We start from the raw sequence: 13,897 nt of genomic DNA, 5'->3' as shown, positions 1-13,897 counted from the left end.
AGATCTAAATTCCATCAAGATCTAAATTTCATCAAAATGCTGTGGGGCTATTTGAAACTGGCTGTGCAGATGAGAACCTTTGAAACATTTAACATCTGGAAAAAAAAATCTGCATGGATGATGGAAAAAAATTCCAGTCAATATGAGTTGGGAGACAGTTCTAAGGAATATCTAGCATATAGAATATAGAATAACAGAATTGGAAGGGACCTTGGAGGTCTTCTAGTCCAACCTCTTGCTTACATCATTTCAGACAAATGGTTATCCAACATCTTTTTAAAAACTTCCAGTGTTGGAGCATTCACAACTTCTGGAGGCAAGTTGTTCCACTGATTAATTGTTCTGTCAGGAAATTTCTCCTTAGTTTTAAGTTGCTTCTCTCCTTGATTAGTTTCCATCTTACCCTCAGATGCTTTGGAGAATAACTTGACTCCCTCTTCTTTGTGGCAGCCCCTGAGATATTGGAACACTGCTATCATGTCACCCTTAGTCCTTCTTTTCATAAGACTAGACATATCCAGTTCCAGCAACGTTCTTTATATATTTTAGCCTCCAGTCCCCTAATCTTTGTTGCTCTTCTCTGCACTCTTTCTAGAGTCTCAACATCTTTTTTACAACATGGCGACCAAAACTGGATGCAGTATTCCAAGTGTGGCCTTGCATTATAAAGTGGTATTAACATTTCATGTGATCTTGATTCTATCCCTCTGATTATGCAGCCTAGAACTGTGTTGGCTGTCTACTTGAAGATGTTTCTGCCAACAAGGATAATATCGACTATTGGAGGTGTACTTTTTCAACAGAAAGGAATGGCATATTTTAGTCAAATACTTGCAAAATCAATTTTTCAGTTTCTTTCAACTACATCACTTTTATATAGTCTTTGAATGAAGGTAGAAGATTTATATGAATGTTAATTTTTGTTTTTACATAGGGTGTACTTTTTCACATCTATAGCGTATGGCGGTATCCGGCATTGAATTGCAAGAGGGAAGGGCTCTTTCATAAGGAGCTAATAGATAGAAGGGATCCTCCCTAAACCTTCATAGGATTTGTCTGATAGTTATGCAGAGTGTGCTTTTTAGTCTGGGCAAGTTTCCTGTCTATGGGCAAATAGTAAGAAAAAGACCACTCTGAGTAATTCATTCTGTCGCACCTGGCCCTCTTGCCAGACAAAAGCACACACTGAATAACTATCAGATAAATCCTGTGAAGGTTTAGGGAGAATTCCTTCTGGGTCTCTTTCTGCATACTGAAGATTCAATGTTGACTTGATTTGTCTCTTAGTTCCTTAAGAAAGACACCTTCCCTCTTGCAATTCAACAGCAGATTTCACAAGTCAGCAAAGAACAGTCTTATACAGGTAAGTCTTTGATTTACAACCACAATTGGGATCAGAATTTTTATTGCTAAGCAAGGGAGCTGTTAAATTATGCCCAACTTTATGAATTTTTTTGTCATAGCTGACTGGGAAGGTTGCAAATGACAATCACCTCATTCCAGGGTGCTGCAACTATCATGAAATGCATGATAGTTGCCAAGCATCTGAATTCTAATCATGTAACCCAGGGGTGGGTTCTACTTACCTTTACTACAGGTTCGAAGTGGGGCTGCGCGCGCGAACGAAGCGAGTGCGCGCACTCTTCTGCACATGCGCAGAAGCATTTTGGTGATGTTGGGGTTGGTCGGCGGGGCCTCCCACCAGTTTTACTACCGGTTCTATCGAACCGGTGCAAACTGGGGGCAACCCACCACTGATGTGACCGTGGGGATGCTACGACAGTCATAAGTGTGAGGATGGGTTGTAAGTTACTTTTTCAGTGCCGTTTTAACTTTGAATAGTCACTAAACAAATAGCTGCAAGTCAAGAATTACCTGTGTGGAATTTGTTTCTATGTATACTCAAACGAGAGTTTGTTTTAGCTAGGTATGCCATTTAATGCAAAGTGCATTGTATTTATATACAGGAAGGGCAGGGCTACTTGTTTTGGCCTGCCCTCTCCCTATACCCTCTTTTAAAAACCCCTTTTAAGTCCCTATAAAGTTCAGTTTCAGTGGGCTTTGACTCAGAAATCAAAGAGAACAGCTGACTCTATCACTTCAAAATCCTTTGTCCCAGAGACGAATAACCATTGTTTCCATGTTCACCTGATGAGTATGGCAATGTTTTTGTTACAATCTTTTGCATGAATCTTCTGCCTAGACAATCTTTCTGCTCCAAAAGCATACTCGGGTATCATGGATTTCTGAAGCCATCTGTCTAGTTCAATATATCACCTTGAAAAAAATATTTGGGAAGTCAACAAAATAAAGTCCAGTTGTCATTTTAACGCACAGTGACAAACTTCTTAGTTTCTTATGAGCCAATAATGGGGGGGAAAAACCACCAGAAAAGACCGACAAGTGAAACAGTGTTTAATATAGTTGTTAAATTAAACAGATTGCAATTTCCATGGGAAATCCTAACTGTATTCATCTTGCAAGAGCCAGAATAAAGAGTGCATACCCCTTGAAATGATCATGACACAGTCAACAATCACAGTCAGAGATACAGGCGACTGAAAATTTCATTGACAACACAATTGCGCAAGGCGGTCTGCTCAAATGTTAATGCACACTTCAAAGCAGGAGGCCAACTTAAAAAATGATCCTATATTGTGCTATTAATTAAAATTTGGAAGTGGTAAATGATGCCAGAAAGAAAGGGTGGAAGATAATGAACAAGCTGCAGTACCATGTAAATAAAGACCTTTGGAAATCAGATTTTGTTTAAAGGTTAAAAAAACATATAGTACAAGGACAAACTTGGCAGTTTTCTAGAAACCAGGCTGTATTATTTTCCAGGATGTGTCTTACTGGAAGGGAAACATACACGCATAAGAGAAATCGGATACTACTAGGTTCTTGTTTAAAAGAGCTCCACATAATTATGTTAAGCAATCTAATAAATTTAAGAACACAGATAATATTTAATTTCTTGGTCAAAGAACAGAGCCCCCCTCTATGCCATAGCCATTCAGCTTATTAATATTACTAAAAATCTATCTTGAAAAGTGGGAAAAAATCTGTTAAAAGTTCTAATCATTTTGGAGATTAAAGGTTTAATATAAATTCTTTTCCTACACTGAAATACAAAAATATATGCTTTCTACACTTTAATACTTTAATAAAATGTATGGGCATTGAAAATTCATGATTTATAAATGCATATCAGTCGCTCCTCCTCTTAAAAATTGTTAGACCATCCCAGCATCCGCAGTCAATTTTGTTTGGTTATAGAAAAAAAACCCCAAACCTTCCCAAGCCCTTTTTAACTAAATGCCATGTATAGTGAATTGAAACTAGAATTTAATTCCCCACCTCTTCATGACCGCAACATTTCTAGACAATATTCCACAGCAATTCGATACACATTAATTAAACAAACCATTAAAAATTTTAATTTTTCTTCTTTCGGTTCTTTGAATATTAGAAATTGTTTTTATCCCAATTTCCTATATTTCAAAAGCTATTTCAAAATTGGGGTTACATTTTATCTTTAACTTTATTTGGGTTAGTTCTTGCTTTTCTATTTTATTTTATTTTTAGCCTAAAGATTCATAACCTTCATTTATTTTTATTTTTTATTTTATCTTGGAGCCCCTTTTAAACTTCTGCTTGCTTCCTGGACTATACAGAAGTCGAAAACTGCCAAGTCTGCAACTCTGAAAAGAACAAAAAGAACATCCACAATTTTATAGCTTATGTACACCTCCCAAGATGCTGTTATGTGCACAGCCACCAGTTTCGACTCAATTTTGTGTGCACCCAGCAAGAGGCATCCCCCTGCCATCTGAATTAAGAGAGAAAACAGTGGAAAGATCTCTTACTGACCAGCTCTCTGGCAGACCGAAGGGCCCAACCTGGACTCCCGTTTCCCCTCTCCTCCCAGGCAGATTATGACAGAGAAGGGAATGTATGTCAGGTGCAATCAACTATGGTGTGTGTATGAATGGATCAAGATTGCTCCACCCAAAAGATAAAAGCAGCTGTACCAGATGTTCAGTGGTTGCTTAAGACTGCTGCATGTGAGTCTTCCCTCGTTACCTTTTCGCATAGCGGTTATGTGCATTACAGCAGATACACAAGCTGATCACTGTTGCACAATTGGGATGAAATTTTAATACATAAAATCCTCAAAATATAGAATTTTGGTATATTTGTTAGTGTCAGTGTCTCCCATATTACAAAATACAAAACCTCCCAAAATAATCCCACACGTATCAGAGAAATCTCCCTGACCAACAGGAAGATTTAACAGCTAGGTCTTTTCGCCTGTGAACCAAAATGCACCAATAGGAGTTAGAAGGTCTTTTCATTTAATAAATACATAAGAAAAATTCTTTTTTCCTCGCTTTAAACAATTACTCTCCCTCCTTTAAACATACCTCTCTTGCTAAAATGAGGAAGCCTCACATTTGTGTAAGGGTAGGGATAGCAAGAGTACATAACAAGGCAACTTTTTCCATTTAAAAACATTACCGATGGCATAATAAAAAAAGGCCCTTTGTAAAGAGTTACAGTGAGAGCAACATCTTTAATTTTAAAAGCCCACTCAAACAGCTAATATAAGAACAGTGGCACATTCAATGAGCTGACAGCACAGACCAGAAATAGTATGGGAGTGCACAGCCTTTCCAAAATAATGCTGTTCATTGTAGTTTTCCTTTTGTTGCAATGAATCATACTTTCCTTCCACCAAGTAAAAACATTGTATTACTTCAAATAAATACTTAAATAGTTTTAAGTCCTGCGTAGCAGCCACAAACGAAGATCTCAAATCCACCTCTTCGTCTCCGCAATTCCACTAAGCATAAATCTTTGGTCAATTCACTGAACGTTCCCCTTCGGAAAAAGGTCTGCAGCAGTGCTAGGTGACTTCTGAAGTGTGCGCTAGGCAGCCCAAGCTGTGTTTCTTTTCTTTTTTTTCCTTCGCACACAATCCTACTAAAAAGGCATCGCATGAAATACTCCGCCATGCCTTGGGATTAGATTCACTGTGAGACAGTGACATTGTCTCCAACTTGGTATTGGGTTTGAATCAATGGAGTCATCCTTGCCCACTGTCGCTAACTTGCTGGTGGGCCTTCATTTAAGAAGTAAGTGGTCATTTCTCCTTTACCTTTGACTTTTACAACCCCTCGGCATTCTAGCTGGTAGTTGTTGATGGTTAAAACCTGATACATGTCCGTAGTGACCTGCAGAGTATTCAAAAAGAAGAATCAGCGTCCGCATCCCCCCTCAAGCCCTCTCTTGTTTAAGTGATTCACAACTGAGGTGAATCACTGCATTTACGGAAGGTATTTTAAAAGTTTATCTGGGATTACTGGAGACAAAACTTTGCACTCCGATTGTGTTCACAGTACTGAGGCCTTTGCGTTCACTGAGGCATCAGAAGAAATGAGGGCGTTTTAAACAAGGCATATAACTCTGCTGAAATTGTGTTCTACTTCCATATGGAAGCAGAGGTTGAAGAACATGCTAGGCAAGTCTACTAGAGCCCATTATACTCAAGAAGTCTTACTAGCAAATGCCAGGCATAAGTATTCAGCCTCTAAACACAGAGTGCTAGTTCTATTAAAAGAAGGGTACAAAGTACAGAGGGGAAAGGCAGTTGCAGGGGTGAGCTAATACGGGTTCATCCGGGTTCATGGCTGGTTTGGAGAACCTCCAAATCCCACCCCTGGTGGCCTCCAGAGGGCCTCTGGACCCCGAGGGGAGGCAGTTTTCACCCTCCCAGAGGCTTGAGGAAAGCCTCCGGAGCCTAGAGAAGGCAAAAACGCCTCCCCCCCACATGGTGCAGGAGACCGACTAGGCCACACCCATCATGGCCACACCCACCCAGCAACCGGGCAGAGAGCCCGTTGGTGAAATTTTTGAAGCCCATCCCTGGGCAGTTGCATCAAATTTATCTTCTCCTCTTTCACTATTAGAAGTCATGTAAGTTCTACTGCAAGCAGAGTTTGGAAAGGTAAGAAAAAGGTATGAAGAAGACTCACCTGAATCCTATCGGGGACTCCCGTACTGTCCATTCGACTAGCTACATTCACAGTGTTGCCCCAAATATCATACTGGGGCTTACGTGCACCTATGACCCCTGCTACTACGGGACCAATATTGAGCCCTAGAAACAAAGCAGTAAGGAATTAAGACTTCCAAAAATAAATTGATGCTTATTAGTTTCCATCAGAAAATCACATGCAGAAACAATACAGTCGCCAGATTCTTCCCCAGGCCTCACTCATCCCTACTAAGTTTTGAAGAAATCACCTTTTAGCTTTGTGTAAATAAAAGAAGGAAAGGAAGCAGTTTGTGCACACCCTTCTTTCATTCATTTATTCAGCTGTTAACTACTAGTGTAATTTAAATATTACACCAGTCAAGGTTTTTTTTGAGATGGGCGGCCATATAAATATAATAAATAATTTATAGATTCACATTTTCCCACAAATATTATTTTTTAAAAATTATTTTAATGAAGATTTTTTTTTAAAAAATGAACAAATACAAAGAAAGAGAAGGGAGACACAGAGAGAGAGAGAGCAGGGGAAGAGGGAGAGAGAAAAGAAACGATGCATTCTTTGCACAAGTTTGTAATTAAAAAATTATAAGCATTTTGGAAACCAAATTGACAATTTTCTCCCACTGACTTTCAGTGGAAACATTAAGAATTTTCTTAAATCTTTTCCATCAAAATCCATAAGGATTGGATTCGATCACAACCCTATTAAGGTGTTTCTGAAGCTACTGGATTTCATGCCAGAAGGAATATTGACTCTTGAGATTCCTGTCTTGCCCTTTAGTCTTCCACAGCTCCTAGAAGTCATAGGATTCAAATGTGAAAAAGTATTTTGTAGAAATATCTGAACTGTACAGCCATTATTTTTCTTGCTTCCAATATGTGTCCCAATGAGAGAGAGAGAGAGAGAGAGAGAGAGAGAGAGAGAGAGAGAGAGAGAGAGAGAGAGAGAGAGAGAGAGAGAGAGAGAGAGAGCCTGCTCTGGATATTGCCAGTAAATTTCTCTCTCTGGTACATCAATGTGAAGGAATTAGTATCAAGAGAGAAATGAAAAAGTGATGATGATAATGAGATAGCTCCCAGTTTTGCATTTTTGGTCCTAGTAAAATGCAGGCCTATTAGGGTGCAGTTACAAACCTACTTATTGGGAAGCTTTGTGTTGATAGTAATGCGTATGCATGTGTGGAATTCTGGAAGCTGAAAAGATCACCGATTACTTGCTTATCTTATTGTGTGCTTATTCTTAGATATACTTTTGTATCCAGAAGTATTTATGCTTTAGCTACCGTACACCAATATGTTTGTGTACATATGTTATATAATTTGCATATAATAGGTACTATCAACTGAATACCAGTCAAAAGAAACAACATCGATGATTACTTGCATTCAGTAGCTTCATGTAAAATATGGCATTTGCTTTTTTTTTTTTTTTTTAAATCATAGAGAGTGGATTCACAGGGTGAAATTCTGGAGCCTAAAGTACAACCGCAATATTTACCTATTTTCATCTGGAAATTGTTGAACGAATGCTCGTTGATGTATTTCATTTGATCCATTAACCTCATTGCAAAGTCCGCCAGGGCCTTGATATGTGTTTTTCCCACCTTGTCATAGGTGGAATCATTAAGACCCGAAGCAGCCATATATGTGCTCCCTATTGTTTTGATCTTTTCCAGCTGTCGAAATTGGTCTTCACTTATTATCTACAAACCCAAGAAAGGAAAAGGACATACACGTAAATAAATCCATGCTCTGTAAGTGGTCTGTGCACAGCCCTAGGCACTACATAATCATAATCATAAGTTTATTTATCAAGCATATATAGGATAACAGGTAAAAATATAAACATAATTTATTACATGAAGAGTAAGCAAAAAGGAATATTAGGGCAGGGATGGTAGGCACGCTGGTGCACTTATGCACGCCCCTTACAGACCTCTTAGGAATGGGGTGCAATCAACAGTAAATAGTTTAAGGTTAAAGTTTTGGGGGTTTGGTGAAGAAACTACAGAGTCAGGTAGTGCATTCCAAGCATTGACCACTCTGTTACTGAAGTCATATTTTCTGCAATCGAGTTTGGAACGGTTTACCTTGAGTTTGTATCTATTATTTGCTCGTGTATTGTTGTGGTTGAAACTGAAGTAGTCATTGACAGGAAGGACATTGTGGCAGATAATTTTATGTACTATGCTTAGGTCAGACTGAAGTCGGCATAGTTCTAAATTGTCTAAACCCAAAATTTGGAGTCTGGTGGCATAAGGTATTTTATTGCGGTTAGAGGAATGGAGGACTCTTCTTGTAAAATATCTCTGGACTCTCTCGATTGTATTTATGTCCGATATGCAGTGCGGGTTCCAGACAGATGAGCTGTATTCAAGAATTGGTCTAGCAAATGTTTTGTATGCTCTAGTTAGTTAGTTAGTTAGTTAACCCATAGTGGAAACAATCCAACCTGATTCATATATGAAAAGAAAATAGATGAGCTATTTGGATCCTAGGACAGACTTAGAGATTAAAGTCCTATATCAGCTATTTCAAAATAACTTGAAAACAGCTATGGATTGTGCTTTGGATTATGAAGTCCTAGATCTGATGCAATATTCTAGCCTGGTCAATATATAATATAATATAATACAATATGACTATGAATATATTCCTCTCTGTCCAAATTCCTGTCTGTCTCTAATATAAGTACAAATGATGTGTGTCAGTGCTTGCGATCACTCACAGGTAATTAACACTATTTGCACTTTTAATAATATGGCATAGTTTATTCCCTTATAACGGGTGGGAAACGATGGCTTTTATGACTTGTGGACTTCAACTCCCAGAATTCCTGAGCTGAATTCAGAATTCATGCTGGCTCAGGAATTCTGGGAGTTGAAGTCCACAAGTCATAGAGAGGCCATAGTTCCCCATCTCTGCCTTATAATGTAATTCCTTCTTTGCTCAAAAAAGATTCAAGAAAATCCATGCTAGCCATAATAAATAAATTTCCTAGCAAATGCACATGCATATTTCAGCTGTCTTGGCAAAAATCCTACTTGTCCCATTCTAAGGCACCAGGACCAAAAGACTAACAGTGGTGGGACTCATCTCCGGGGGAAGGGGATGAGTCTGCCTATTGAGATGAGGTGAACCGGTTGCTTTCGTGGTGTGGAGCCAGTAACTTGGTCCTTAACACCAATAAGACCAAATAGCTTATAGTGGACTATAGAAGGAATAGATCAGATATCCAGCCCTTGCTTATCAATGGAGACTGAGTGGAGCAAGTGGCCAGTTTTACGTTTTTGGGTGTTATCATAAAAGAGGACATCACAGCACTGGTCAAAAAGGCCCAGCAGAAATTATACTACCTGAGACTTCTCAGGAAACAACAACTGAGTGAAAAACTGTTTGTGACCTTCTACCGCTGCACCATAGAGAGTATTTCAACTTTCTGCACCTGTGTATGGTTTGCCAATTGCACAGTGGCAGATAAGACAGCACTCCAGAGGGTCAACATCATTGCCCAGAGGATCATTGGTTGCCCTCTCCCCTCTTTGGAAGAGCTTTATAGCTCCTGCTGCCTTAAGAAAGTTCAAAACATTCTTAAAGATCCATCTCATCCTGGGCACCCTTTTTTTGAACTATTACCATCTGGCAGACGATACAGGATAATAAAAACAAGGACAAATAGGCTGAAAAACTTATTCTATTCCAGGGCAGTAACTATATTGACTTCTACTGTATAGTGCAATATTAATGCAACATTGGGTTTTCAATTCAATTGTATAGAATGTGAAGGATGTGTGTTTGTGTTTTATTTTTATAGCTATAATGTACTCTGAAGATGGCATTTAATTTCGTTGTACAAGGTGCAATGACAATAAAACTAAACTAAACTAAACTAAACTAAACTAAACTAAACTAAACTAAACTAAACTAAACTAAACTAAACTAAACTAAACAGGTGACCAGGACATGCAATCACTCAACTGGGATAGGAAAACTAGTTTCATGGAGTTTGGGGGAAATATGATTGTAGAGAAGGCTCAACTAAATTTTTACATTAATCTCTAGTAGAGCAGAAAGTTAAAAAAACAAACAAACCCTGAACCTAGACACCCCAAAGTGTCAAAGGCAATATTGTGTGGAACAAGATATTTACATACTGATCAGTCCTCAGCATGAAAGAAACCATTGTTCTCCTTGAATTTGCTCACCTCATCAAAGTCAGCAATGATTTCATTGAGGAGCCTCAAGCACTCCACCCCTTCATTGTTGGCTTCTAACTCCACATAGAATTCTGAGAAGTTGCTGATGGAAGCAAACATGACAGCCACACATTCACAGGACTGGTAATACAGTTCATCGTTTCTCCGCTCCTGTGCAAGAAAGTGGGCTGCTACGTCCTTTGGCAAGATATTATGGAGAAGCCGTCGGTTGTAGGCCTGCAGCTCCTCCATCTCCTCCTTTTCTTCAGTAGCCTAAAGAGAGAGACAAGGAGGTGGATATAAGTTAACTTCATTTATGTGGGAAATGGGCTGGAAATAAATATGCATGGGATCTTAATAGACCGATGTCAACAGAATCACATTTTACACTTCATTGGGTTCTAATTTTAAGCGTACATAGAAGGCCTATTACTGAAATTATTAATTCTGTCCTCAAAATTGAACTCTCAAATATTGGTGGAAGCTTCATTTTGTGTTCTAATTCAGTCTGGTGATCAGATCAATAGGAGTAGAATTCTATGAAGAAGAAATCATCAACAGATGTTCGTAAAAGCAACAAAATTTCCAAAATTGTTATCCTTGAGACATAATTTAACCGAGTAAACTTAATTAGTTTTTTAAAAGGACTCCCACTGAATTACAATACTCTTCCTTTATTCAAATTTCCAATATTTATGTAACACTTTTTCCACACAAATGTTCCGTGTGGAATATGCTTGTCAGTTTTATCTAGGCTATAGGCCCACTACACTAAGCTGGTGCCGATCAGCCCCCTGTAGATTATGTATTACGTAGCAAGGTATATGTGATCATGAAATAAAAAAAAAAAATCTGTATAAGTTTCCTCTGATCTGAGAATTCTAGTTCTGATTTATGAGCACAGTCGTCCAACAAAATAACAGCATGAGCAGCAATCATGTATTGATCATAAGAAGGTACTCTAATATAATATTAAAGACAGGCATGCAAGAATAAGCACCTACAGACATACACACCTGAAGCTTCCAAAGGAAATCCAACCTTGCTGTGGATTCCACCTGCTGTGCATGTAGATAGACCGCCAAGACAAAAACAGTGATGACAACAGGGGTTACAATCTTCAAAGCAACCCTGGACACATTGGAAGGACTATACAGGAAACAAAATGCACAAATCTGAAAATTATAATGTAACAGTGACTCAAGCATAAAGAACATAATGCTTCTTATGTTGTCAAATCAAGCCTTCCAGTATTTTCCATCCCTAGAAATGCTCCCAGAGGGCTTGAAGTCCAATTTCTCCATGTTCTGAGTGTGTTTTTGGTTGTGTATTATTTATGTATTTGTTTATTTATTTATTGAATTTATTTGCCACCCTCCCATCTCATAATAAAATGACTCTGAGTGACTTTAAAATCCTAACAAGTAAAATCCTAACAAATAAATATGGTTAAAATATTTTTTTTTAAAAAGAAATCCCAATTAAGATAAAATTTAGTTAAAAGAGAATAGAATGGAATGGAATGGAATGGAATGGAATGGAATAGAATAGAATAGAATAGAATAGAATAGAATAGAATAGAATAGAATAGAATAGAATAGAATAGAATAGAATAGAATAGAATAGAATAGAATAGAATAGAATAGATTAGATTTTTTTATTGGCCAAGTGTGATTGGACACACAAGGAATTTGTCTTGGTGCATATCCTCTCAGTGTACATGGGAAGGAAGGGAACAGGATTCCCCGGGGTGGGGGTGGGGGAGATGGGATTGCCTCGTTAATTCAACAACCATCTCCAAGTGATGCTCCCCCATTGGGAGCATCTGGCAGATCCAGGTCTTCAGGTTCATGTGGAAGGACAGAAGGGTAGGAACCAATCTCACCTCATGGTGTAAGATGGTCTAAAGGGCAGGAGCCAAAGGAGAGAAGACCCTAGAATTCCTTGACCAACAGGGCCTCCAGCATGTCTCCTTTGTTGAGGTGGGTGAGGTGGGCCAGTCCCAGTGGGGTGAGACAGTTCCTCAAGTAACCCATGGACCCATGTCATACAGGGCTTTAAAGGTAATAACTAAAACCTTGAACCGCAGCAGCCAGTGCAGCTTGTGGAGCAGCAGTGTAACATGGGTCATCCTAGGGACTCCAAGAATTGCCCGTGCTGCCACCACACTTTGCACCAGTTGAAGCTTCCAAATACTCTTCAAGGGTAGCCCCATGTAGAGTGCATTGCAATAGCCCAGATGTGAGATGACCAGGACTTGAATGACTGAATGCAAGGACTCCTGATCCAGGAAAAGATCAGGTGTATCCTGGTTTAAAGAGGGAATGCAACCAGCTGCAGTCCAAGTGCAGCATCTTGAACCAAGACCTCCCTCCTGCCTTCTGCCACAGATCTGCACCAATACAAGCTTCCACGGATTCTAGATTAATTGCTGAAAATGCAATTACATCGTCCTTCATTAACTCACCATATTCCACTCTCGGTCTCATTGGAAAACATACTGAAAGAACAAGAAAGACATATTTTAGGCAAAACAAAGACATCTTTCGTTTCTTTTATCCATCATTAGCATCATCTGTGGAGATTCTCAGTCATCAGGTCAAAGTTGTCTCAAAGGTGCTTTTTCAAAAGGCAACTGGACGGTTTTTTTTCCTTGAGGAAGAAAAAGAAAATGTTTCGCTTCTCCTCCAAAAAGTTTCATCCGTTGTGAATGAATCACAACTGATGGAGCTTCTTGGAGGAGAAGCGAAAGGTTTTCTTCTTCTTCCTCAAGAAAAAACAGTTGAATTTGCCTTTCAAAAAAGCACCTTTGAGATTATCATTAGCCCCTGTTCTTTTTTTTTTTCCAATTTCACATATTCTTTTCTATGACATCACTTGCATTGATAAGAGTACAGGTTCTGAGCCAAGTTAGCCTCATATCTTCTTTCACTAAACTGCTGTATCTTAGCCTTGTCTCCCCATTGGCAGAATGGGATACACACACACTGCCCTGTTGTGAAGTGGTTAAGAAATTTAAAGAAAAGGAAGTACAAGAATTGTTCTGAGGTATATATTCCCTTCCCCCCCCCTCCAACAAAACTATCTTCTTCCTTTGCATCAAATAAATGACTATAGCCATGATGGCGAACCTGTGGTATATATAGCCATATCTGTGGGCACGCGAGCCATTGCCCTAGCTCAACTCCAGCGTGCATGCGTGCGCCAGCCAGCTAATTTTTGGCTGGTCCCACCCATGCTGCCGCTCCCCTCCCAGGAGTCTCCACACGGCCCATTTTGGATACCAGGTAAGTACAAGGCTCGCACGGAGGCTCAGGGAGGGTGTTTTTCAGCCTCCAGAGGGCTTCTGGGAGATGGGGGAGTCTGTTTTCACCCTCCCCAGGCTCCAAGAAAGCCTCTGGAGCCTGGGGAGGGCAAAAAAAGGGGCCTACCAGAAGTCTGGAAACGGGCCGTTTCTGGCCTCTGGAGACTTTAGGGAGGCCTGGTAGGCCCAAAACGGGGTGTAGGATGTCATGCATGCATGTGTGGGGAGCACAAAGGGGGGGTTGCACACACGTGCAGGGGGCAGGACGCATGGGGGACATTGAATTATGTGTGTGGGCACAAACACGCATGCTATCGCACACATGCATGCACTTTT

The 13,897-nt window shown here is 39.5% G+C and overlaps 1 protein-coding gene across 2 annotated transcripts in view; it reads right to left on the bottom strand.

Annotated features, from left to right (window-relative positions):
- Positions 1–5,079: 5,079 nt before the first annotated feature.
- The window catches only part of ADCY5 (adenylate cyclase 5), a 210,740-nt gene continuing 201,922 nt past the window's right edge, over positions 5,080–13,897 (bottom strand). Inside the window, exons 16-21 of one of the 2 annotated variants that reach the window (XM_070957083.1) lie at positions 12,725–12,757; positions 11,274–11,406; positions 10,267–10,530; positions 7,560–7,764; positions 6,039–6,163; positions 5,080–5,237 (exon numbers count right to left, since the gene is read on the bottom strand). In XM_070957083.1, the coding sequence (XP_070813184.1) occupies positions 5,109–5,237; positions 6,039–6,163; positions 7,560–7,764; positions 10,267–10,530; positions 11,274–11,406; positions 12,725–12,757 (889 nt within the window). In that variant the 3' untranslated portion in view covers positions 5,080–5,108. The remainder of the gene's footprint in view (positions 5,238–6,038; positions 6,164–7,559; positions 7,765–10,266; positions 10,531–11,273; positions 11,407–12,724; positions 12,758–13,897) is intronic. The other variant, XM_070957084.1, reaches the window with a different exon arrangement.

The sequence above is a fragment of the Pituophis catenifer genome, unplaced genomic scaffold, assembly GCF_029215685.1.
Source record: "Pituophis catenifer annectens isolate HBS135680 unplaced genomic scaffold, rPitCat1.0.hap2 SCAF_1, whole genome shotgun sequence".
In the NCBI taxonomy this organism is placed as follows: domain Eukaryota; kingdom Metazoa; phylum Chordata; class Lepidosauria; order Squamata; family Colubridae; genus Pituophis; species Pituophis catenifer.
The sequence above is the reverse complement of the archived record's forward strand: the minus strand, read 5'-3'. Positions and strand labels throughout refer to the sequence as shown.